The sequence below is a fragment of the Panulirus ornatus genome, chromosome 6 (assembly GCF_036320965.1).
Source record: "Panulirus ornatus isolate Po-2019 chromosome 6, ASM3632096v1, whole genome shotgun sequence".
Taxonomy (NCBI): Eukaryota; Metazoa; Arthropoda; class Malacostraca; order Decapoda; family Palinuridae; genus Panulirus; species Panulirus ornatus.
In genome coordinates, this window is record NC_092229.1 from 32,072,668 (window position 1) to 32,096,486 (window position 23,819).

General features: G+C 41.1%; 1 protein-coding gene across 1 annotated transcript in view; it reads left to right on the forward strand.

Moving 5' to 3' along the window:
- The window catches only part of LOC139748897 (S1 RNA-binding domain-containing protein 1-like), a 714,827-nt gene that overhangs the window by 589,485 nt on the left and 101,523 nt on the right, over positions 1-23,819 (forward strand). The window contains exon 11 of the mRNA XM_071662261.1: positions 4,769-4,947. Within this exon, the coding sequence (XP_071518362.1) occupies positions 4,769-4,947 (179 nt within the window). The remainder of the gene's footprint in view (positions 1-4,768; positions 4,948-23,819) is intronic.

Sequence of the window (23,819 nt, forward strand, 5' to 3'; positions counted from 1 at the left end):
TGCGAAGTGAGAGGGTTTGGGAGAATGATTTGGTAAACAAAGAAGAGGTAGTAAATGCTTTGCGGAAGATGAATTCTGGCAAGGCAGCGAGTTTGGATGGTATTGCAGTGAAATGTATTAAAAAAGGGGGTGACTGTGTTGTTGAATGGATGGTAAGGATATTTAATGTATGTATGACTCATTGTGTGGTGCCTGAGGATTGGCAGAATGCATGCATAGTGCCATTGTACAAAGGCAAAGGGGATAAAGGTGTGTATTCAAATTACAGTGGTGTAAGTTTGTTGAATGTTCCTGGGAAATTATACTGGAGGGTATTGACTGAGAGGGTGAAGGCATGTACAGAGCATCAGATTGGGGAAGAGCATTGTGGTGTTAGAAGTGGTAGAGGATGTGTAGATCACGTGTTTGCTTTGAAGAATGCATGTGAGAAATACTTACAAAAGCAAATGGATTTGTATGTAGCATTTATGGATCTGGAGAAGGCATATGATAGAGTTGATAGAGATGCTCTATGGAAGGTATTAAGAATATATGGTGTGGGAGGCAAGTTTTTAGAAACAGTGAAAAGTTTTTATCGAGGATGTAAGACATGTACGTGTAGGAAGAGGAAAGTGATTAGTTCTCAGTGAATGTAGGTTTGCAGGAGGGGTGCGTGATGTCTCCATGGTTGTTTAATTTGTTTATGGATGGGGTTGTTAGGGAGGTGAATGCAAGAGTTTTGAAGAAGGTGGCAAGGATGGAGTCTTTTGTGGATGAGAAAGCTTGGGAAGTGAGTCAGTTGTTGTTTGCTGATGATACAGCGCTGGTGGCTGATTCATGTGAGAAAATGCGGAAGCTGGTGACTGAGTTTGGTAAAGTGTGTGAAAGAAGAAATCTGAGAGTGAATGTGAATAAGAGCGAGGTTATTAGGTACACTAGGGTTGAAGGACAAGTCAATTGGGAGTTAAGTTTGAATGGAGAAAAACTGGAGGAAGTGAAGTGTTTTAGATATCTGGGAGTGGATTTGGCAGCAGATGGAACAATGGAAGCGGAAGTGAGTCACAGGATGGGGTAGGGGGCGAAAGTTCTGGGAGCGTTAAAAAATATGTGGAAGGCGAGAGCGTTATCTCGGAAAGCAAAAATGGGTATGTTTGAAGGAATAGTGGTTCTAACATTGTTATATGATTGTGAGGCGTAGCCTATAGTTAGAGTTGTGTGGAGGAGGGTGGATGTGCTGGAAGTGAGATGTTTGAGGACAATAAGTGGTGTGAGGTGGTTTGATCGAGTAAGTAATGAAAGGGTAAGAGAGATGTGTGGTAATTAAAAGAGTGTGGTTGAGAGAGCAGAAGAGGGTGTTTTGAAATGGTTTGGTCACATGGAGAGAATGAGTGAGGAAAGATTGACAAGGAGGATATATGTGTCAGAGGCGGAGGGAACAAGAAGTGGGAGACCAAATTGGAGGCGGAAAGATGGAGTGAAAAAGATTTTGAGCGATTGGGGCCTGAACATGCAGTAGGATGAAAGGCGTGCAAGGAGTAGAGTGAATTGGAACGATGTAGTATCCTGGTGTCGATGTGATGTCAAAGGATTGAACCAGGGCATGTGAAGCATCTGGGGTAAACCATGGAATGTTTTTTGGGGCCTGGATGTGGAAAGGGAGCTGTGGTTTTGGTGCATTATACATGACAGCTAGAAACTGAGTGTGAACGAATGTAGCCTTCTTTGTCTTTTCTTAGCGCTACCTCCCACTCATGCGGGGGGAGGGGGTTGTCATTTCATGTGTGATGGGGTGGCGATGGGAATGAATAAAGGAAGCAAGTATGAATTATTTACATGTATATGTCTGTGTATGTATATATATGTATATGTTGAAATATATAGGTATGTATATTTGTGTGTGTGGACATGTATTTATATACATGTGTATGTGGGTGGGTTGGGCCATTCTTTCGTCTGTTTCCTTGCACTACCTCACAAACATGGGAGACAGCGACAAAGTATAATAAATGAATAGTATATATTGAGTGGAACAGAACAAGAGACATAAGGTGTGGTTTATGGCCTTTAATAAATGAGGATGAGGAACCCATTGTGGATGATAGAAGCATAGGAACAACCCTGAAGAAGATAGTTCTGTTTTTACACTTGAAAGCAGTGAAGTTTGAGAATGTGATAAATAGCATTCACACAATACAGCACAGATAAGTTGAAGACTAATAAAAGCCCAGGTCATGTTAGTTTTCATCCATGAGTAATTAAAAACATCATACATAAAATTGTATATATATATATATTTCTTTTCTTTTTCTTTCAAACTATTCGCCATTTCCCGCATTAGCAAGGTAGCGTTAAGAACAGAGGACTGGGCCTCTGAGGGAATATCATCACCTGGCCCCCTTCTCTGCTCCTTCTTTTGGAAAATTATATATATATATATATATATATATATATATATATATATATATATATATATATATATATATATATATATATATATATATATACAAGTATGAAGTCTGTTGTGGATGAGAGAGCTTGGGAAGTGAGTCAGTTGTTGTTCGCTGATGATACAGCACTGGTGGCTGATTCATGTGAGAAACTGCAGAAGCTGGTGATTGAGTTTGGTAAAGTGTGTGAAAGAAGAAAGTTAAGAGTAAATGTGAATAAGAGCAAGGTTATTAGGTACAGTAGGGTTGAGGGTCAAGTCAATTGGGAGGTAAGTTTGAATTGAGAAAAAGTGGAGGAAGTAAAGTGTTTTAGATATCTGGGAGTGGATCTGGCAGCGGATGGAACCATGGAAGCGAAATTGGATCATAGGGTGGGGGAGGGGGCGAAAATCCTTGGAGCCTTGATGAATGTGTGGAAGTCGAGAACATTATCTCGGAAAGCAAAAATGGGTATGTTTGAAGGAATAGTGGTTCCAACAATGTTGTATGGTTGCGAGGCGTGGGCTATGAATAGAGTTGTGCGCAGGAGGGTGGATGTGTTGGAAATGAGATGTTTGAGGACAATGTGTGGTGTGAGGTGGTTTGATCGAGTAAGTAACATAAGGGTAAGAGAGAAGTGTGGTAATAAAAAGAGCGTGGTTGAGAGAGCAGAAGAGGGTTTTTTGAAATGGTTTGGGCACATGGAGAGAATGAGTGAGGAAAGATTGACCAAGAGGATATATGTGTCGGAGGTGGAGGGAACAAGGAGAAGTGGGAGACCAAATTGGAGGTGGAAAGATGAAGTGAAAAAGATTTTGTGTGATCGGGGCCTGAACATGCAGGAGGGTGAAAGGAGGGCAAGGAATAGAGTGAATTGGATCGATGTGGTATACCGGGGTTGACGTGCTGTCAGTGGATTGAATCAGGGCATGTGAAGCGTCTGGGGTAAACCATGGAAAGCTATGTAGGTGTGTATATTTGTGTGTGTGGACGTGTATGTATATACATGTGTATGGGGGTGGGTTGGGCCATTTCTTTCGTCTGTTTCCTTGCGCTACCTCGCAAACGCGGGAGACAGCGACAAAGCAAAAAAAATATATATATATATATATATATAAATATATATAAATATATATATATATATATATATATATATATATATATATATAAATATATATATATAAATATATAAATATATAAATATATATAAATATATATATATATATATATATATATATATATATATATATATATATATATATATATATACATGTGTATGGGGGTGGGTTGGGCCATTTCTTTCATCTGTTTCCTTGCGCTACCTCGCAAACGCGGGAGACAGCGACAAAGCAAAAAAAATATATATATATATATATATATAAATATATATAAATATATATATATATATATATAAATATATATATATAAATATATAAATATATAAATATATATAAATATATATATATAAATATATATATATATATATATATATATATATATATATATATATATATATATATATATATATATATATATGACTTACCATGATACTGTAAATTGTAATTTTCATGTAATTTTGTACATAGTTTTCTTCAGTAAGTTCTTACTTAAGGCAATGAATAATAAGTATTTACATAAGCATAGAAATAATGGTAAAAATGGTGATATAGCATGGTAGGAGGAAGAGATAAGAAAATGGTGAAACAAGCAAGATGAAACTAATGCTCAGGGCAGAACTCAAATTACCCTTTGTAAATGGTATGATATATCATAATGCTGTGCATATATTTTCTTTACATATTTTATCAGGAAGCCTATACTTACACACGAACTTATAATAATTCATATAAGCAGAAAAATAATGTTTAAGTTGGGTAAGAGGAATAAAAGTGTTTTTTTGATATATATACATTTGTTGCATTCAGCTCATACTCAGTGATTGATACTGAAGATTGTATTTATTCTCAGTAATTGATACAGAAGATTGTATTTTTCTCATGTTTCTACATGAATTCTCTTCAGTAGGATCCTACCCAATGCATGAATTAAAGATTATTGGTATTTGCAGAAAATACTAATATAACAAAGCAAATGCAAATATCTGAGTTATCGTTTGCTTTCTTGGCTCAGATTTTCATGAAGCACCCATTTTATGTAATTATCTACTCACTGGGAGTCTCTTGGTTCCAAACATTTTGGTTGAGAAGTAATCAACCTGTATTGTACTTTTCTTCATGTATATTTCTGAGAAAAGGCTGTGGATAGTGTCGTGAGAAGGAAAATGTTTACAAGGCTTGTGGTAGTTTGTACAGAAAATTACTCAAATTACATAAGTGCATTCTATTCAAACTTTTTTTTTTCAGAACTCCTCAAGGTAAAAAAAGAGCAGAGAAAGAGTCAGTGAACCCATTTGATCGCACAATGATTCATCCTGAGTCATACATACCAGCAGGAAAATTTGCCAGTTCAGTTGGAGTGCGACCACAAGACATTGGAAGTGATCACTTTATTCGCACCATTCGACATTTTATGCAGACCACAAGTAAGAAGTTTTTTGTGAATTTTAGATTCCATACTAAGATTATTATTCTCATATGGGAGGAAGTTACTGCATAGTAGTAGGGAAAAGTGGAAACACACCAGGTAAGACAAGAAATTAATTAATAAAGATTTTTTATTTTGTTTGTCTGTTGAACCAGCTCAAATGTAGCAGTTATAACAGACAGAAGCAAGAATATCCTCAAAACTGTATTTCTTTCTTTGATGGTTTGCATTTTTCTTCAATATTTCTTTTGTGATTTCACTCACTTCTGTACCTCATGTTCTTAAATCCATTTCAGTTTCCTTAGGATAAATCTTGTGAGTTTAAACTCTTGTTAAATTTGCATGTCCTCAGCATATGTCTCTTGTAATAAAGTGAACAAAGCACATCTTAACTCTTTCAGTATAATCTAGGGAGAAAGGTGTTTTCATTGGATGAGACTGTTTAGCATATTTTCACATGTGGAAAAAGAAATTATAATGAACCTTAAAGTCATAGCTGTTTAAACCAACTGTGATTGGGGCCTGATCATACAGGAAGGTGAGAGGCATGCAACGAATAGAGTGACTTGGAATGATGTCATATACTGGGGTTGACATGCTTTCATTGGAATGAACCAGGGCATGTGAAGCATCTGGGGAAAAACCATGGAAAGGTCTGTGGGGCCTGGATGTGGATAGGGCGCTGTAGTTTCTGTGCGTTACACATGACAACTAGAGACTGAGTGTGAACGAATGTGCCCCTCTCTATGTATTTTCCTGGCACTACCTCTCTGAAGCGCGGGGGTTGGCGATGCTTTTTCCTGTGTGGCGGGATAACAGCAGAAATGGAAGAAGGCAAGCAAGTACAAGAACATGTACATGTTCTTGTTTGACTGTGTATGTGTATATATATTTATGTCTATGTTGATATGTATATGTATGTGCAGCGTCTGGGGTAAACCATGGAAAGTTCTGTGGGACCTGGATGTAGGAAGGGAGCTGTGGTTTCGGTGCATTATTACATGACAGCTAGAGACGGAGTGCGAACGAATGTGGCCTTTGTTGTCTTTTCCTAGCGCTATGTCGCACACATGAGGGGGGAGGAGGTTGTTATTTTGTGTGTGGCAGGGTGGCAATGGGAATGAATAAGAGCAGACAATATGAACTATGTATATATTTATTTATTTATTATACTTTGTCGCTGTCTCCCGCATTAGCGAGGTAGTGCGAGGAAACTGGCGAAAGAATGGCCCAACCCACCCACATACACATACACATACACCCTGGGGATAGGGGATTAAGAGTACTTCCACGTATTCCCTGCGTGTCGTAGAAGGCGACTAAAAGGGTAGGGAGCGGGGGGCTGGAAATCCTCCCCTCTCGTTTTTTTTTTTAATTTTCCAAAAGAAGGAACAGAGAATTGGGCCAGGTGAGGGTATTCCCTCAAAGGCCCAGTCCTCTGTTCTTAACGCTACCTCGCTAATGCGGGAAATGGCGAATAGTTTGAAAGAAAAGAAAGAAAATATATGAATTTGTTTATGGATGGGGTTGTTAGGGAGGTGAATGCAAGAGTTTTGGAAAGAGGGGCAAGTATGAAGTCTGTTGTGGATGAGAGAGCTTGGGAAGTGAGTCAGTTGTTGTTCGCTGATGATACAGCGCTGGTGGCTGATTCATGTGAGAAACTGCAGAAGCTGGTGACTGAGTTTGGTAAAGTGTGTGAAAGAAGAAAGTTAAGAGTAAATGTGAATAAGAGCAAGGTTATTAGGTACAGTAGGGTTGAGGGTCAAGTCAATTGGGAGGTAAGTTTGAATTGAGAAAAAGTGGAGGAAGTAAAGTGTTTTAGATATCTGGGAGTGGATCTGGCAGCGGATGGAACATGGAAGCGGAAGTGGATCATAGGATGGGGGAGGGGGCGAAAATCCTGGGAGCCTTGAAGAATGTGTGGAAGTCGAGAACATTATTTTGGAAAGCAAAAATGGCTATGTTTGAAGGAATAGTGGTTCCAACAATGTTGTATGGTTGCGAGGCGTGGGCTATGGATAGAGTTGTGCGCAGGAGGGTGGATGTGCTGGAAATGAGATGTTTGAGGACAATGTGTGGTGTGAGGTGATTTGATCGAGTAAGTAATGTAAGGGTAAGAGAGATGTGTGGAAATAAAAAGAGCATGGTTGAGAGAGCAGAAGAGGGTGTTTTGAAATGGTTTGGGCACATGGAGAGAATGAGTGAGGAAAGATTGACCAAGAGGATATATGTGTCAGAGGTGGAGGGAATGAGGAGAAGTGGGAGACCAAATTGGAGGTGGAAAGATGAAGTGAAAAAGATTTTGTGTGATCGTTGCCTGAACATGCAGGAGGGTGAAAGGAGGGCAAGGAATAGAGTGAATTGGATCGATGTGGTATACCGGGGTTGACGTGCTGTCAGTGGATTGAATCAGGGCATATGAAACGTCTGGGGTAAACCATGGAAAGCTGTGTAGGTATGTATATTTGCGTGTGGGGACGTGTATGTATACACATGTGTCTGGGGGTGGGTTGAGCCATTTCTTTCGTCTGTTTCCTTGCGCTACCTCGCAAACGCGGGAGACAGCGACAAAGCAAAAAAAAAAAAATGAATTGTGTACATGTGCACACATGCGCGTGTCTGCGCATGCATATATATGATACATTGAGATGCACAGGTATGTATATTTGCGCGTGTGGACGTGTATGCACATACATGAGCATGGGGGTGGGCCGGGCCACCTCCTTCGTCTGCTTCCCCTGTGTGTGTATATATATATGTATACGTTGAGATGTATAGGTATGTATATGTGCGTGTGTGGATGTGCATGTATATACATGTGTATGTGGGTGGGTTGGGCCATTCTTTCGTCTGTTTCCTTGCGCTACCTTGCTAACGCGGGAGACAGCAACAAACCAATAAAGGGGAAATCCTCCCCTCTCATTTTTTAAATTTTCCAAAAGAGGAACAGAGAAGGGGGCCAAGTGAGGATATTCCCTCAAAGGCTCAGCCCTCTGTTCTTAACGTTACCTCGCTAATGCGGGAAATAGCGAATAGTATGAAAAATATATATATATATATATATATATATATATATATATATATATATCCCTGGGGATAGGGGAGAAAGAATACTTCCCACGTATTCCCTGCGTGTCGTAGAAGGCAACTAAAAGGGAAGGGAGCGGGGGGCTGGAAATCTTCCCCCTCTCATTTTTTTTTTTTTCCACAAAGGAAGTTACAGAGAAGGGGGCCGGGTGAGGATATTCCCTCGGAGGCCCAGTCCTCTGTTCTTAACGCTACCTCGCTGAGGCGGGAAATGGCGAATATGAAAAAAAAGAAAAAAAAAATATATATATATATATATATATATTTATACCTACTACTGTATTTATCGAGAGACGCGTACGATGGTGAAAAAAATGCTTTTACTAGAGCACAAATGTTTGGTTCCCAGATTATGTTCCCTACGTCGGGACACAGAGAATTGGTGCAATCCCTCAATTGTGTCGAAAGATGGCCCTGAAAACATTTAGTGACCTCTCTGACATGCAGGATAAGAGGCAAGAATAATGAATTGGACACATCTGTTTACCGGCGTTGACGTGTCGTATCGATCAAGCATGTGTAATCGTTTGGCCTTCACTTCTCTTTTCCAGATCCTCCCCCTCGCAAACTAGCATAGCCGACAAGTCAAGAAAACAAAAAACAATTAGTTGGAACATATTCCTAATAATACATTTTTATTTGAATATGTTATATTCATACTATTTTCAAGCTGATGAAGTGTTTTGCATCCTTGCCGCCACTGATGGAACCAGATGCGGATGGATTCATCCGGTGGAGGCCAACCAATTCTAGAACACTTCAAAATCTGTTTTCATCAAACTTCACTCCATGAAGACCAACTGTATTTGTAGGAATATGTTAACCTGTTTATTCACATTGACTATGTAATTCTGCGTCACAGGATATTACAAACTAGTTTAGACATGGTGGTTGAGTGTTCTTCAATGAATCAGGTACAGAGGTGTTTCAAAAAAAGACGTGACGGCAGAGAGGTCTTTAATGTTCCACAGACAGAATGTGAACATGACTTACCAAAACTTATGATTCACTGAGGAAAAAAGAAACAAATTGAGTGAAAATGGAGAAACAGATTATGACCCTGAACAGCAAGGTAAAGGCAATATATAAGTGAATTAGGATTGTATAGGTTATTGTCATATTGAATATATGTTATGGTATATTCTTTCGCGTCCTTGCGCTACTTGCAAACGCGGGAGACAGCGACAAAGCAAAAAAAAAAAAAAAAAATAAATATATATATATATATATTATATATATATATATATATATATATATATATTTTGTTCATTTATTTCATTTTTAATTTTTAGATTTGTTAGGAGTAATGAAGATTGAAAAGGCAAGTATCAAAGTTTTGGTGAGAGCTTGGATGATCATGTATTCCTATGACAGTCCGCGGTGGAATATGGAAAACGAGAAGGGTACCCTGGTTGTAATTTAATTAATATAAGAGGTAAAGTGAATAAAGCAGGTAAATAGTACAGTAGGGTAGGGTCAATCATCTGAAGAGAAAACTTGATGGAGAAAACGAGAATGAAGTGTTTTAGTATCTGCGTGGTCTGGCAGGGATGGACAAAGCGGAAGGGAGCGGGGCTGGAAATCCTCCCCTCTCAGTTTTTTTTTCATTTTCCAAAAGAAGGAACAGAGAAGGGGGCCAGGTGAGGATATTCCCTCAAAGGTCCAGTCCTCTGTTCTTAACACTGCCTTGCTAATGCGGGAAATGGCAAATAGTATGAAAGAAAGAAAGAAGATATATATATATATATATATATATATATATATATATATATATATATATATATATATATATATATTATTTATATTATTATTATACTTTGTCGCTGTCTCCCGCGTTTGCGAAGTAGCACAAGGAAACAGACGAAAGAAATGGCCCAAACCCCCCCCCCCCATACACATGCATATACATACGTCCACACACGCAAATATACATACCTACACAGCTTTCCATGGTTTACCCCAGACGCTTCACATGCCTTGCTTCAATCCACTGACAGCACGTCAACCCCGGTATACCACATCGCTCCAATTCACTTTATTCCTTGCCCTCCTTTCACCCTCCTGCATGTTCAGGCCCCGATCACACAAAATCTTTTTCACTCCATCTTTCCACCTCCAATTTGGTCTCCCTCTTCTCCTTGTTCCCTCCACCTCCGACACATATATCCTCTTGGTCAATCTTTCCTCACTCATCCTCTCCATGTGCCCAAACCACTTCAAAACACCCTCTTCTGCTCTCTCAACCACGCTCTTTTTATTTCCACACATCTCTCTTACCCTTACATTACTCACTCGATCAAACCACCTCACACCACACATTGTCCTTAAACATCTCATTTCCAGCACATCCACCCTCCTGCGCACAACTCTATCCATAGCCCACGCCTCGCAACCATACAACATTGTTGGAACCACTATTCCTTCAAACATACCCATTTTTGCTTTCCGAGATAATGTTCTCGACTTCCACACATTCTTCAAGGCCCCCAGGATTTTCGCCCCCTCCCCCACCCTATGATCCACTTCCGCTTCCATGGTTCCATCCGCTGCCAGATCCACTCCCAGATATCTAAAACACTTCACTTCCTCCAGTTTTTCTCCATTCAAACTCACCTCCCAATTGACTTGACCCTCAACCCTACTGTACCTAATAACCTTGCTCTTATTCACATTTACTCTCAACTTTCTTCTTCCACATATATATATTTTTTTTTTTTTTTTTTTTTATACTTTGTCGCTGTCTCCCGCGTTTGCGAGGTAGCGCGAGGAAACAGACGAAAGAAATGGCCCAACCCCCATACACACGTACATACACACGTCCACACACGCAAATATACATACCTACACAGCTTTCCATGGTTTACCCCAGACGCTTCACATGCCTTGATTCAATCCACTGACAGCACGTCAACCCCTGTATACCACATCGCTCCAATTCACTCTATTCCTTGCCCTCCTTTCACCCTCCTGCATGTTCAGGCCCCGATCACACAAAATCTTTTTCACTCCATCTTTCCACCTCCAATTAGGTCTCCCACTTCTCCTCGTTCCTTCCACCTCTGACACATATATCCTCTTGGTCAATCTTTCCCCACTGATTCTCTCCATGCGACCAAACCATTTCAAAACACCCTCTTCTCTCTCTCTCTCTCTCTCTCTCTCTCTCTCTCTCTCTCTATATATATATATATATATATATATATATATATGTATATATATATATATATTATCCCTGGGGATAGGGGATTAAGAATACTTCCCATGTATTCCTTGTGTGTCGTAGAAGGTGACTAAAAGGGGAGGGAGCAGGGGGCTGGAAATCCTCCCCTCTTGTTTTTTTTTAATTTTCCAAAAGAAGGAACAGAGGGGGCCAGGTGAGGATATTCCAAAAAAGGCCTAGTCCTCTGTTCCTAATGCTACCTCGCTAACGCGGGAAATGGCAAATAGTTTAAAAGAAAAAGAAAAGATATATATGTATATATATATATATATATATATATATATATATATATATATGATCGAGTAAGTAACGTAAAGGTAAGAGAGATGTGTGGAAATAAAAAGAGCTTGGTTGAGAGAGCAGAAGAGGGTGTTTTGAGGAAAGATTGACCAAGAGGATATATGTGTCGTAGGTGGAGGGAATGAGGAGAAGAGGGAGACCAAATTGGAGGTGGAAAGATGGAGTGAAAAAGATTTTGTGTGATCGGGGCCTGAACATGCAGGAGGGTGAAAGAAGGGCAAAGAATAGAGTGAATTGGAGCGATGAGGTATACCGGGGTTGACGTGCTGTCAGTGGATTGAATCAAGGCATGTGTATGGGGGTGGGTTGGGCCATTTCTTTCGTCTGTTTCCTTGCGCTACCTCGCAAACGTGGGAGATAGCGACAAAGCAAAAGAAAAAAAAAAAATATATATATATATATATATATATATATATATATATATGGAGGAAGTGAAGTGTTTTAGATATCTGGGAGTGGATCTGGCAGCGGATGGAACCATGGAAGCGGAAGTGGATCATAGGGTGGGGGAGCGGGCGAAAATTCTGGGAGCCTTGAAGAATGTGTGGAAGTCGAGAACATTATCTCGGAAAGCAAAAATGGGTATGTTTGAAGGAATAGTGGTTCCAACAATGTTGTATGGTTGCGAGGCGTGGACTATGGATAGAGTTGTGCGCAGGAGGATGGATGTGCTGGAAATGAGATGTTTGAGGACAATGTGTGGTGTGAGGTGGTTTGATCGAGTAAGTAACGTAAGGGTAAGAGAGATGTTTGGAAATAAAAAGAGCGTGGTTGAGAGAGCAGAAGAGGGTGTTTTGAAATGGTTTGGGCACATGGAGAGAATGAGTGAGGAAAGATTGACCAAGAGGATATATGTGTCGGAGGTGGAGGGAAGGAGGAGAAGAGGGAGACCAAATTGGAGGTGGAAAGATGGAGTGAAAAAGATTTTGAGTGATCGGGGCCTGAACATGCAGGAGGGTGAAAGGAGGTCAAAGAATAGAGTGAATTGGAGCGATGTGGTATACCGGGGTTGACGTGCTGTCAGTGGATTGAATCAAGGCATGTGTATGGGGGTGGGTTGGGCCATTTCTTTCGTTTGCGCTACCTTGCAAACGCGGGAGACAGCGACAAAGCAAAAAAAAAAAATATATATATATATATATATATATATATATATATATATATATATATATATATATATATATATATATATATATTTAGGTTTGCGGCAGGGGTGTGTGATGTCTCCATGGTTGTTTAATTTGTTTATGGATGGGGTTGTTAGGGAGGTAAATGCAAGAGTTTTGGAAAGAGGGGCAAGTATGAAGTCTGTTGGGGATGAGAGAGCTTGGGAAGTGAGTCAGTTGTTGTTCGCTGATGATACAGCGCTGGTGGCTGATTCATGTGAGAAACTGCAGAAGCTGGTGACTGAGTTTGGTAAAGTGTGTGGAAGAAGAAAGTTAAGAGTAAATGTGAATAAGAGCAAGGTTATTAGGTACAGTAGGGTTGAGGGTCAAGTCAATTGGGAGGTGAGTTTGAATGGAGAAAAACTGGAGGAAGTGAAGTGTTTTAGATATCTGGGAGTGGATCTGGCAGCGGATGGAACCATGGAAGCGGAAGTGGATCATAGGGTGGGGGAGGGGGCGAAAATTCTGGGGGCCTTGAAGAATGTGTGGAAGTCGAGAACATTATCTCGGAAAGCAAAAATGGGTATGTTTGAAGGAATAGTGGTTCCAACAATGTTGTATGGTTGCGAGGCGTGGGCTATGGATAGAGTTGTGCGCAGGAGGATGGATGTGCTGGAAATGAGATGTTTGAGGACAATGTGTGGTGTGAGGTGGTTTGATTGAGTGAGTAACGTAAGGGTAAGAGAGATGTGTGGAAATAAAAAGAGCGTGGTTGAGAGAGCAGAAGAGGGTGTTTTGAAGTGGTTTGGGCACATGGAGAGAATGAGTGAGGAAAGATTGACCAAGAGGATATATGTGTCGGAGGTGGAGGGAACGAGGAGAAGAGGGAGACCAAATTGGAGGTGGAAAGATGGAGTGAAAAAGATTTTGTGTGATCGTTGCCTGAACATGCAGGAGGGTGAAAGGAGGGCAAGGAATAGAGTGAATTGGATCGATGTGGTATACCGGGGTTGACGTGCTGTCAGTGGATTGAATCAAGGCATGTGAAGCGTCTGGGGTAAACCATGGAAAGCTGTGTAGGTATGTATATTTGCGTGTGTGGACGTATGTATATACATGTGTATGGGGGGGGTTGGGCCATTTCTTTCGTCTGTTTCCTTGCGCTACCTCGCAAACGCGGGAGACAGCGACAAAGTATAAAAAAAAAAAAAAAATATATATATATATATATATATATATATATATATATATATATATGTATATATATATATATATATATATATATATATATATATATATATATATATATATATTTTGCTTTGTTGCTGTCTCCTGCATTAGCGAGGTAGCGCAAGGAAGCAGATGAAAGAATGGCCCAACCCTCCCACATACACATGTATATACATACATGTCCACTCACGCAAATATACATACCTATACATCTCAATGTACACATATATATACACACACAGACATATACATATATACACATGCACATAATTCATACTTTCTGCCTTTATTAATTCCCATCGCCACCTCGCCACACATGGAATAACAACCCCCTCCCCCTTCATGTGTGCGAGGTAGCGCTAGGAAAAGACAACAAAGGCCCCATTCGTCCACACTCAGTCTCTAGCTGTCATGTAGTAATGCACCGAAATCACAGCTCCCTTTCCACATCCAGGCCCCACAGAACTTTCCATGGTTTACCCCAGACGCTTCACATGCCCTGGTTCAATCCATTGACAGCACATTGACCCCGGTATACCACATCTTTCCAATTCCCTCTATTCCTTGCACGCCTTTTACCTTCCTGTATGTTCAAACCCTGTTTGCTCAAAATCTTTTTCACTCCGTCCTTCCACCTCCAATTTGGTCTCCCACTTTTCCTCATTCCCTCCACCTCTGATACATATATCCTCTTGGTCAATCTTTCCTCACTCATTCTCTCCATGTGACCAAACCATTTCAATATACCCTCTTCTGCTCTCTCAACCACATTCTTTTACCATACATCTCCCTTATCCTTTCATTACTTACTCGATCAAACCACGTCACACCACATATTGTCCTTGTACACCTCATTTCCAACACACTCACCCTCCTCCACACAACCCTATCTTTCGCCCATGCCTCACAACCATATAACATTGTTGGAACCACTATTCCTTCAAACATACCAATTTTTGCTCCAAGATAAAGTTTTTGCCTTCCAAACATTCTTCATCGCTCCCAGAACCTTTGGCCCCTCCCCCACCCTGTGACTCACTTCCGCTTCCAGGGTGCCGTCCACTCCCAGATATTTGAAACATTTCATTTCCTCCAGTTTTTTTCCATTCAAACTTACCTAATAACCTTGCACTTATACACATTTACTCTCAGCTTTCTTCTTTCACATACTTTACCAAACTCAGTTGCCAATTTCTGCAGTTTCTCACCCAAATCAGCCACCAGCACTGTATTATCAGCGAACAACAGCTGACTCACTTCCCAAGCCCACTCATCCACAACAGACTGCATACTTGCCCCTCTCTCCAAAACTCTTGCATTCACCTCCCTAACAACCCCATCCATAAACAAATTAAGCGACCATGGAGACATCACACATTCCTGCCGCAAACCAACCAGTATTGGGAACCACTCACTTTCATCTCTTCCTACTCATACACATGCCTTACATCCTCGATAAAAACTTTTCACTGCTTCTGGCAACTTACCTCCCACACCATATACTCATAATACCTTCCATAGAGCATCTCTGTCAACTCTGTCATATGCCTTCTCCAGATCCACACATTCTTTAAAGCAAACACCTGATCCACACATCCTCTACCACTTCTGAAACCACACTGCTCCTCCCCAATCTCGTGCTCTGTACCTGCCTTGACCCTCTTGATCAGTACCCTCCCATTTATTTTCCCAGGAATGCTTAACAAACTTATACCTTTGTAGTTCGAACACTCACCTTTATCCCCTATACCTTTGTACAGTGGCATTATACATGCATTCTGCCAATCCTCAGGCACTTCACCAGGAACCATATTGAATGTCCTCACCAACCATTCAACAACACAGTCACTCCCTTTTTTGATAAATTCCACAACAGTACCATCAAAATCCGCTGCCTTCCTGGCTTTCATCTTCCGCAAAGCTTTCACTACTTCTTCTCTGTTTACCAAATCATTCCCACTGACCCTCTCACTTCGCACACTACCTTGACCAAAACACCCTATATTTGCAACTCTGTGATCTAACACAGTCTGCAAACATTCAAAATACTCACCCCATCTCCCTCTCACTTCACTGCTACTTGTTTTTACCTCCCCATTTATCCCCTTCACCGATGTTCCCATTTGCTCTCTTGTCCTACACACTTTATATACCTCCTTCCGAAACATCCTTTTATTCTCCCTAGAATTTAATGATACTCTCTCACCTTAACTCTCATTTCCCCTCTTTTTCACCTCTTGCACCTTTTTCTTGACCTCCTGCCTCTTTGATTTATACATCTTCCAGTCATTTGCACTATTTCCCTACAAATAACATGCAAATGCCTCTCTCTTCTCTTTCACTAATAATCTTACTTCATCCCACCACTCACTACCCTTTCTAATCTGCCCACATCCCATGTTTCTCATGCCACCATCCTGGTACTTTCTCATACAAGTCTCTTTTCCCAGCTCACTTTTTCTCACCACTCTCTTCTTTTCTGAAAACTACAAATCCTCACCTTTGCCCCCACAAGATAATTATCACACATCCCACTAGTTGCACCTCTCAGCACATTGATCCAAAAGTCTCTCTTTCACGCGTCTATCAATTAACATGTAATCCAAAAACGCTTTCCAGCCATCTCTCTTACTTACATACGTATACTTATGTATATCTCTCTTTTTAAACCAGAGATTCCCAATCACCAGTCATTTTTCAGCACACAAATGTACAAGCTCTTCACCATTTCCATTTGCAACACTAAACACCCCATGTACACCAATTATTCCCTCAACTGCCACATTACTCATCTTTGTATTCAAATTATCCATCACTATAACCCGATCTTATGCATCAAAACTACTAACACACCACTCAGCTGTTCCCAAAACACATGCTCCTCATGATCTTTCTTCTCATGCGTGGGTGCATAGGCGCCAATAATCACCCATCTCTCTCCATCCACTTTCAGTTTTACCCATATCAATTTAGTTTACTTTCTTACACTCTATCACATACTTCAACAACTCCTATTTCAGGAGTAGTGCTACTCCTTCCTTTGTTCTTGTCCTCTCACCAACCCCTGACTTTAATCCCAAAACATTCCCAAACCACTCTTCCCCTTTACCCTTGAGCTTCGTTTCCCTCAGAGCCAAAACATCCAGATTCCCATCTCTCCTTTTTTCTCATCTTGGTTACATCCACACACTCCAATCTGGGCCATCGAGGAGGATAAGCACTCCCCGCATGACTCCTTCTGTTTCACCTTTTAGAAAATATATATATTTTGGATGTTAATGTGCTCAGAGGTGCAACTGGAGGGATGTTTGATCATTATCTTGTGGAGGCGAAGATGAAGAAATGTAGAGATTTTCAGAAAAGAAGAGAGAATGTTGGGGTGAAGAGAGAGGTGAGAGTAAGTGAGCTTGGGAAGGAGACTTGTGTGGGGAAGTACCAGGAGAGACTTGAGTACAGAATGGAAAAAGGTGAGAACAAAGGACTTAATGGGAGTGGGGGAGGAATGGGATGTATTTAGGAAAGCAGTGATGGCTTGCGCAAAAGATGCTTGTGGGATGAGAAGCGTGGGAGGTGGGCAGATTAGAAAGGGTAGTGAGTGGTGGGATGAAGAAGTAAGATTATTAGTGAAAGAGAAGAGAGAGGCATTTGGATGATTTTTGTAGGAAAATAATGCAAATGACTGGGAGATGTATAAAAGAAAGAGGCAGGAGGACAAGAGAAAGGTGCATCAGGTGAAAAAGAGGGCAAATGAGAGTTGGGATGAGAGAGTATCATTAGATTTTAGGGAGAATAAAAAGATGTTTTGGAAGAAGGTAAATGAAGTGCGTAAGAATAGGGAACAAATGGGAACATCAGTGAAAGGGTCAAGTGGGGAGGTGATAACAAATAGTGGTGATGTGAGAAGGAGTTGGAGTGAGTATTTTGAAGGTTTGTCAAATGTGTTTGATGATAGAGTGGCAGATATAGGGTGTTTTGGTCGAGGTGGTGTGCAAAGTGAGAGGGTTAGGAGAATGATTTGGTAAACACAGAAGAGGTAATAAAAGCTTTGCGGAAGATGAAAGCCGGAAAGGCAGTGGGTTTGGCTGGTACTGCAGTGGAATTTATTAAAAAAGGGGGTGACTGTATTGTTGACTGGTTGGTAAGGTTATTTAATGTATGTATAACTCATGGTGAGGTGCCTGAGGATCGGCAGAATGCTTGCATAGTGCCATTGTACAAAAGCAAAGGGGATTAAAGTGAGTGCTCAAATTACAGAGGAATACGTTTGTTGAGTATTCCTGGGAAATTATATGGGAGGGTATTGATTGAGAGGGTGAGGGCATGTACAGAGCATCAGATTGGGGAAGAGCAGTGTTGTTTCAGAAGTGGTAGAGGATGTGTGGATCAGATGTTTGCTTTGAAGAATGTATGTGAAAAATACCTAGAGAAGCAAATGGATTTGTATGCAGCATTTATGGATCTGGAGAAGGCATATGATAGAGTTCATAGAGACGCTCTGTGGAAGGTATTAAGAATATATGGTGTAAGAGGCAAGTTGTTGGAAGCAGTGAAAAGTTTTTATCAAGGATGTAAGACATGTGTATGAGTAGGAAGAGATGAAAGTGATTGGTTCTCAGTGAATGTTGGTTTGCGGCAGGGGTTCGTCATGTTTCCATGGTTGTTTAATTTGTTTATGGATTGGGTTGTTAGGGAGGTGAATGCAAGAGTTTTGGAAAGAGGGGCAAGTATGCAGTCTGTTGTGGATGAGACAGTTTGGGAAGTGAGTCAGTTGTTCGCTGATGATACAGCACCGGTGGCTGATTTGGGTTAGAAACTGCAGATGCTGGTGACTGAGTTTGGTAAAGTGTGTGAAAGAAGACAGCTGAGAGTAAATGTGAATAAGAGCAAGGTTATTAGGTACAGTAGGGTTGAGGGTCAAGTTAATTGGGAGGTAAGTTTGAATGGAGAAAAACTGGGGGAAGTGACGTGTTTTAGATATCTGGGAGTGGAATGGCAGCGGATGGAACCATGGAAGCGGAAGTGAATCATTGGGTGGGGGAGAGGGTGAAAGTTCTAAGAGCGTTGAAAAATGTGTGGAAGTCGAGAGCATTATCTCGGAAAGCAAAAATGGGTATGTTTGAAGGAATAGTGGTTCCAACAATGTTATTTGGTTGCGAGGCTAGGGTTATGGATAGAGTTGTGCGTAGGAGGGTGGATGTGCTGGAAATGAGATGTTTGAGGACAATATGTGGCGTGAGGTGGTTTGATTGAGTAAGTAATGAAAGGGTAAGAGAGATGTGTGGTGATAAAAAGAGTGTGGTTGAGAGAGCAGAAGAGGGTGTTTTGAAATGGTTTGGTCACATGGAGAGAATGAGTGAGGAAAGATTGACAAAAGAGGATATATGTGTCGGAGGTGGAGGGAATGAGGAGAAGTGGGAGACCAATAGGAGGTGGAAAGATGAAGTGAAAAAGATTTTGAGTGATCGGATATCTGAACATGCAGGATGGTGAAAGACGTGCAAGGAATAGAGTGAATTGGAACGATGTGGTATACCGGGTTTGACATGCTGTCAGTGGATTGAACTAAGGCACGTGAAGCGTCTGGGGTAAACCATGGAAAGTTTTGTGGGGCTTGGATGTGGAAAGGGAGCTGTTGTTTCAGTGTGTTATACATGCCAGCTAGAGACTGAGTGTGAACGAATGGGGTCTTTGTTGTCTTTCCTAGCGCCAACTCGCTCACATGCAGTGGGAGGGGGTTGTCATTTCATGTGTGGCGAGGTGGCAATGGGAATGAATAAGGGCAGACGGTATGAGTTATATACATGTGTATATATGTATGTGTCTGTGTGTGTATATATATTTATACGTTGAGATGTATATATATATATATCTTTCTTTCAAACTATTCGCCATTTCCCGCATTAGCGAGGTAGCGTTAAGAACAGAGGACTGGGCCTTTGAGGGAATACCCTCACCTGGCCCAATTCTCTGTTCCTTCTTTTGGGAAAAAAAAAAAAAAAAAAAAAAAAATCCTCACCTGGCCCCCTTCTCTGTTCCTTCTTTTGGAAAATTAAAAAAAACGAGAGGGGAGGATTTCCAGCCATATATATATATATATATATATATATATATATATATATATATATATATATATATATATATATATATTTTATTTTTTTATTTTGCTTTGTCGCTGTCTCCCGCGTTAGCGAGGTAGCGCAAGGAAACAGACGAAAGGATGGCCCAACCCGCCCACATACACATGTATATACATGCATGTCCACACACGCACAATATACATACCTATACATCTCAATGTACACATATATATATACACACACACAGACATATACATATATACACATGTACATAATTCATACTGTCTGCCTTTATTTGTTCACATTGCCACCTCGCCACACATGGATAAACAACCCCCTCCCCCCTCATGTGTGCGAGGTAGTGCTAGGAAAAACACCAAAGGGACCATTCGTTCACACTCAGTCTCTAGCTGTCATGTAATAATGCACCGAAACCACAGGTCCCTTTCCACATCCAGGCCCCACACACTTTGCATGGTTTACGCCAGACACTTCACATGCCCTGGTTCAATCCATTGACAGCACGTCGACCCCAGTATACCACATCGTTCCAATTCACTCTATTCCTTGCACGCCTTTCACCCTCCTGCATGTTCAGGCCCCGATCACTCAAAATCTTTTTCACTTCATTTTTCCACCTCCAATTTGGTCTCCCACTTCTCCTCGTTCCCTCCACCTCTGACACATATATCCTCTTGGTCAATCTTTCCTCACTCATTCTCTCCATGTGACCAAACCATTTCAAAACACCCTCTTCTGCTCTCTCAACCACACTCTTTTTATTTCCACATATCTCTCTCACCCTTACATTACTTACTCGATCAAACCACCTCACACCACATATTGTCCTCAAACATCTCATTTCCAGCACATCCACCCTCCTGCGCACAACTCTATCCATAGCCCACGCCTCGCAACCATACAACATAGTTGGAACCACTATTCTTTCAAAGATACCCATTTTTGCTTTCCAAGATAATGTTGTCGACTTCCAAACATTCTTCAAGGCTCCCAGAATTTTCGCCCCCTCCCCCACCCTATGATTCACTTCCACTTCCATTGTTCCATCCGCTGCCAGATCCACTCCCAGATATCTAAAACACTTCACTTCCTCCAGCTTTTCTCCATTCAAACTTACCTCCCAATTGACTTGACCCTCAACCCGACTGTACCTAATAACCTTGCTCTTATTCACATTTACTCTTAACTTTCTTCTTTCACACACTTTACCAAACTCAGTCACCAGCTTCTGCAGTTTCTTACATGAATCAGCCACCAGCGCTATATCATCAGCGAACAACAACTGACTCACTTCCCAAGCTCTCTCATCCACAACAGACTGCATACTTGCCCCTCTTTCCAAAACTCTTGCATTCACCTCCCTAACAACCCCATCCATAAACAAATTAAAGAACCATGAAGACACACACCCCTGCCGCAAACCTACATTCACTGAGAACCAATCACTTTCCTCTCTTCCTACACGTACACATGCCTTACATCCTCAATAAAAACTTTTCACTGCTTCTAACAACTTGCCTCCCACACCATATATTCTTAATACCTTCCACAGAGCATCTCTATCAGCTCTATCATATGCCCTCTCCAGATCCATAAATGCTACATACAAATCCATTTGTTTTTCTAAGTATTTCTCACATACATTCTTTAAAGCAAACACCTGATCCACACATCCTCTACCACTTCTGAAACCACACTGCTCTTCCCCAATCTGATGCTCTGTACATGCCTTCACCCTCTCAATCAATACCCTCCCATATAATTTACCAGGAATACTCAACAAACTTATTCCTCTGTAATTTGAGCACTCACTCTTATCCCCTTTCCCTTTCTACAATGGGACTATGCACGCATTCCGCCAACCCTCAGGCACCTCACCATGAATCATACATACATTAAATAACCTTACCAACCAGTCAACAATACAGTCACCCCCTTTTTTAATAAATTCCCCTGCAATACCATCCAAACCTGCTGCTTTGCTGGCTTTCATCTTCCGTAAAGCTTTTACTACCTCTTCTCTATTTACCAAATCATTTTCCCTAACCCTCTCACTTTGCACACCACCTCGACCAAGACACCCCACATCTGCCACTCTATCATCAAACACATTCAACAAACCTTCAAAATACTCACTCCATCTCCTTCTCACATCAACACTACATGTTATACCCTCCCCATTAGCCCCCTTCACTGAAGTTCCCATTTGCTCCCTTGTCTTACGCACTTTATTTACCTCCTTCCAAAACATCTTTTTATTCTCCCTGAAACTTAATGATACTCTCTCACCCCAACTCTCATTTGCCCTCTTTTTCACCTCTTGCACCTTTCTCTTGACCTCCTGTCTCTTTCATTTATACCTCTCCCACTCATTTCCATTTTTTCCCAGCAAAAATCGTTCAAATGCCTCTCTCTTCTCTTTCACTAATAATCTTACTTCTTCATCCCACCACTCACAACCTTCTCTAATCAACCCACCTCCCACGCTTCTCATGCCACAAGCATCTTTTGCGCAAACCATCACTGCTTCCCTAAATACATCCCATTCCCCCCCACTCCCCTTACCTCCTTTGTTCTCACCTTTTTCCATTCTGTACTCAGTCTCTCCTGGTACTTCCTCACACAAGTCTCCTTCCCAAGCTCACTTACTCTCACCACTCTCTTCACCCCAACATTCTCTCTTCTTTTCTGAAAACCCCCACAAATCTTCACCTTTGCTTCCACAAGATAATGATCAGACATCCCTCCAGTTGCACCTCTCAGCACATTAACATCCAAAAGTCTCTCTTTCGCATGCCTGTCAATTAACACGTAATCCAATAACGCTCTCTGGCCATCTCTCCTACTTAGATACGTATACTTATGTATATCTCGCTTTTTAAACCAGGTATTCCCAATCACCAGTCCTGTTTCAGCACATAAATGTACAAGCTCTTCACCATTTCCATTTACAACACTGAACACTCCATGTATACCAATTATTCCCTCAACTACCACATTACTCACCTTTGCATTCAAATCACCCATCACTATAACTCGGTCTTGTGCATCAAAACCACTAACACACTCATTCAGCTGCTCCCAAAACACTTGCCTCTCATGATCTTTCTTCTCATGCCCAGGTGCATATGCACCAATAATCACCCATCTCTCTCCATCAACTTTCAGTTTTACCCATATCAATCTAGAGTTTACTTTCTTACACTCTATCACATACTCCCACAACTCCTGATTCAGGAGTAGTGCTACTCCTTCCCTTGCTCTTGTCCTCTCACTAACCCCTGACTTTACTCCCAAGACATTCCCAAACCACTCTTCCCCTTTACCCTTTAGCTTCGTTTCACTCAGAGCCAAAACATCCAGGTTCCTTTCCTCAAACATACTACCTATGTCTCCTTTTTTCTCATCTTGGTTACATCCACACACATTTAGACACCCCAATCTGAGCTTTCGAGGAGTGGGAGATGTATAAAAGAAAGAGACAGGAGGTCAAGAGAAAGGTGCAAGAGGTGAAAAAAAGGGGCAAATGAGAGTTGGGGTGAGAGAGTATCATTAAATTTTAGGGAGAATAAAAAGATGTTCTGGAAGGAGGTAAATAAAGTGCGTAAGACAAGGGAGCAAATGGGAACTTCAGTGAAGGGCGCAAATGGGGAGGTGATAACAAGTAGTGGTGATGTGAGAAGGAGATGGAGTGAGTATTTTGAAGGTTTGTTGAATGTGTTTGATGATAGAGTGGCAGATATAGGGTGTTTTGGTCGAGGTGGTGTGCAAAGTGAGAGGGTTAGGGAAAATGATTTGGTAAACAGAGAAGAGGTAGTGAAAGCTTTGC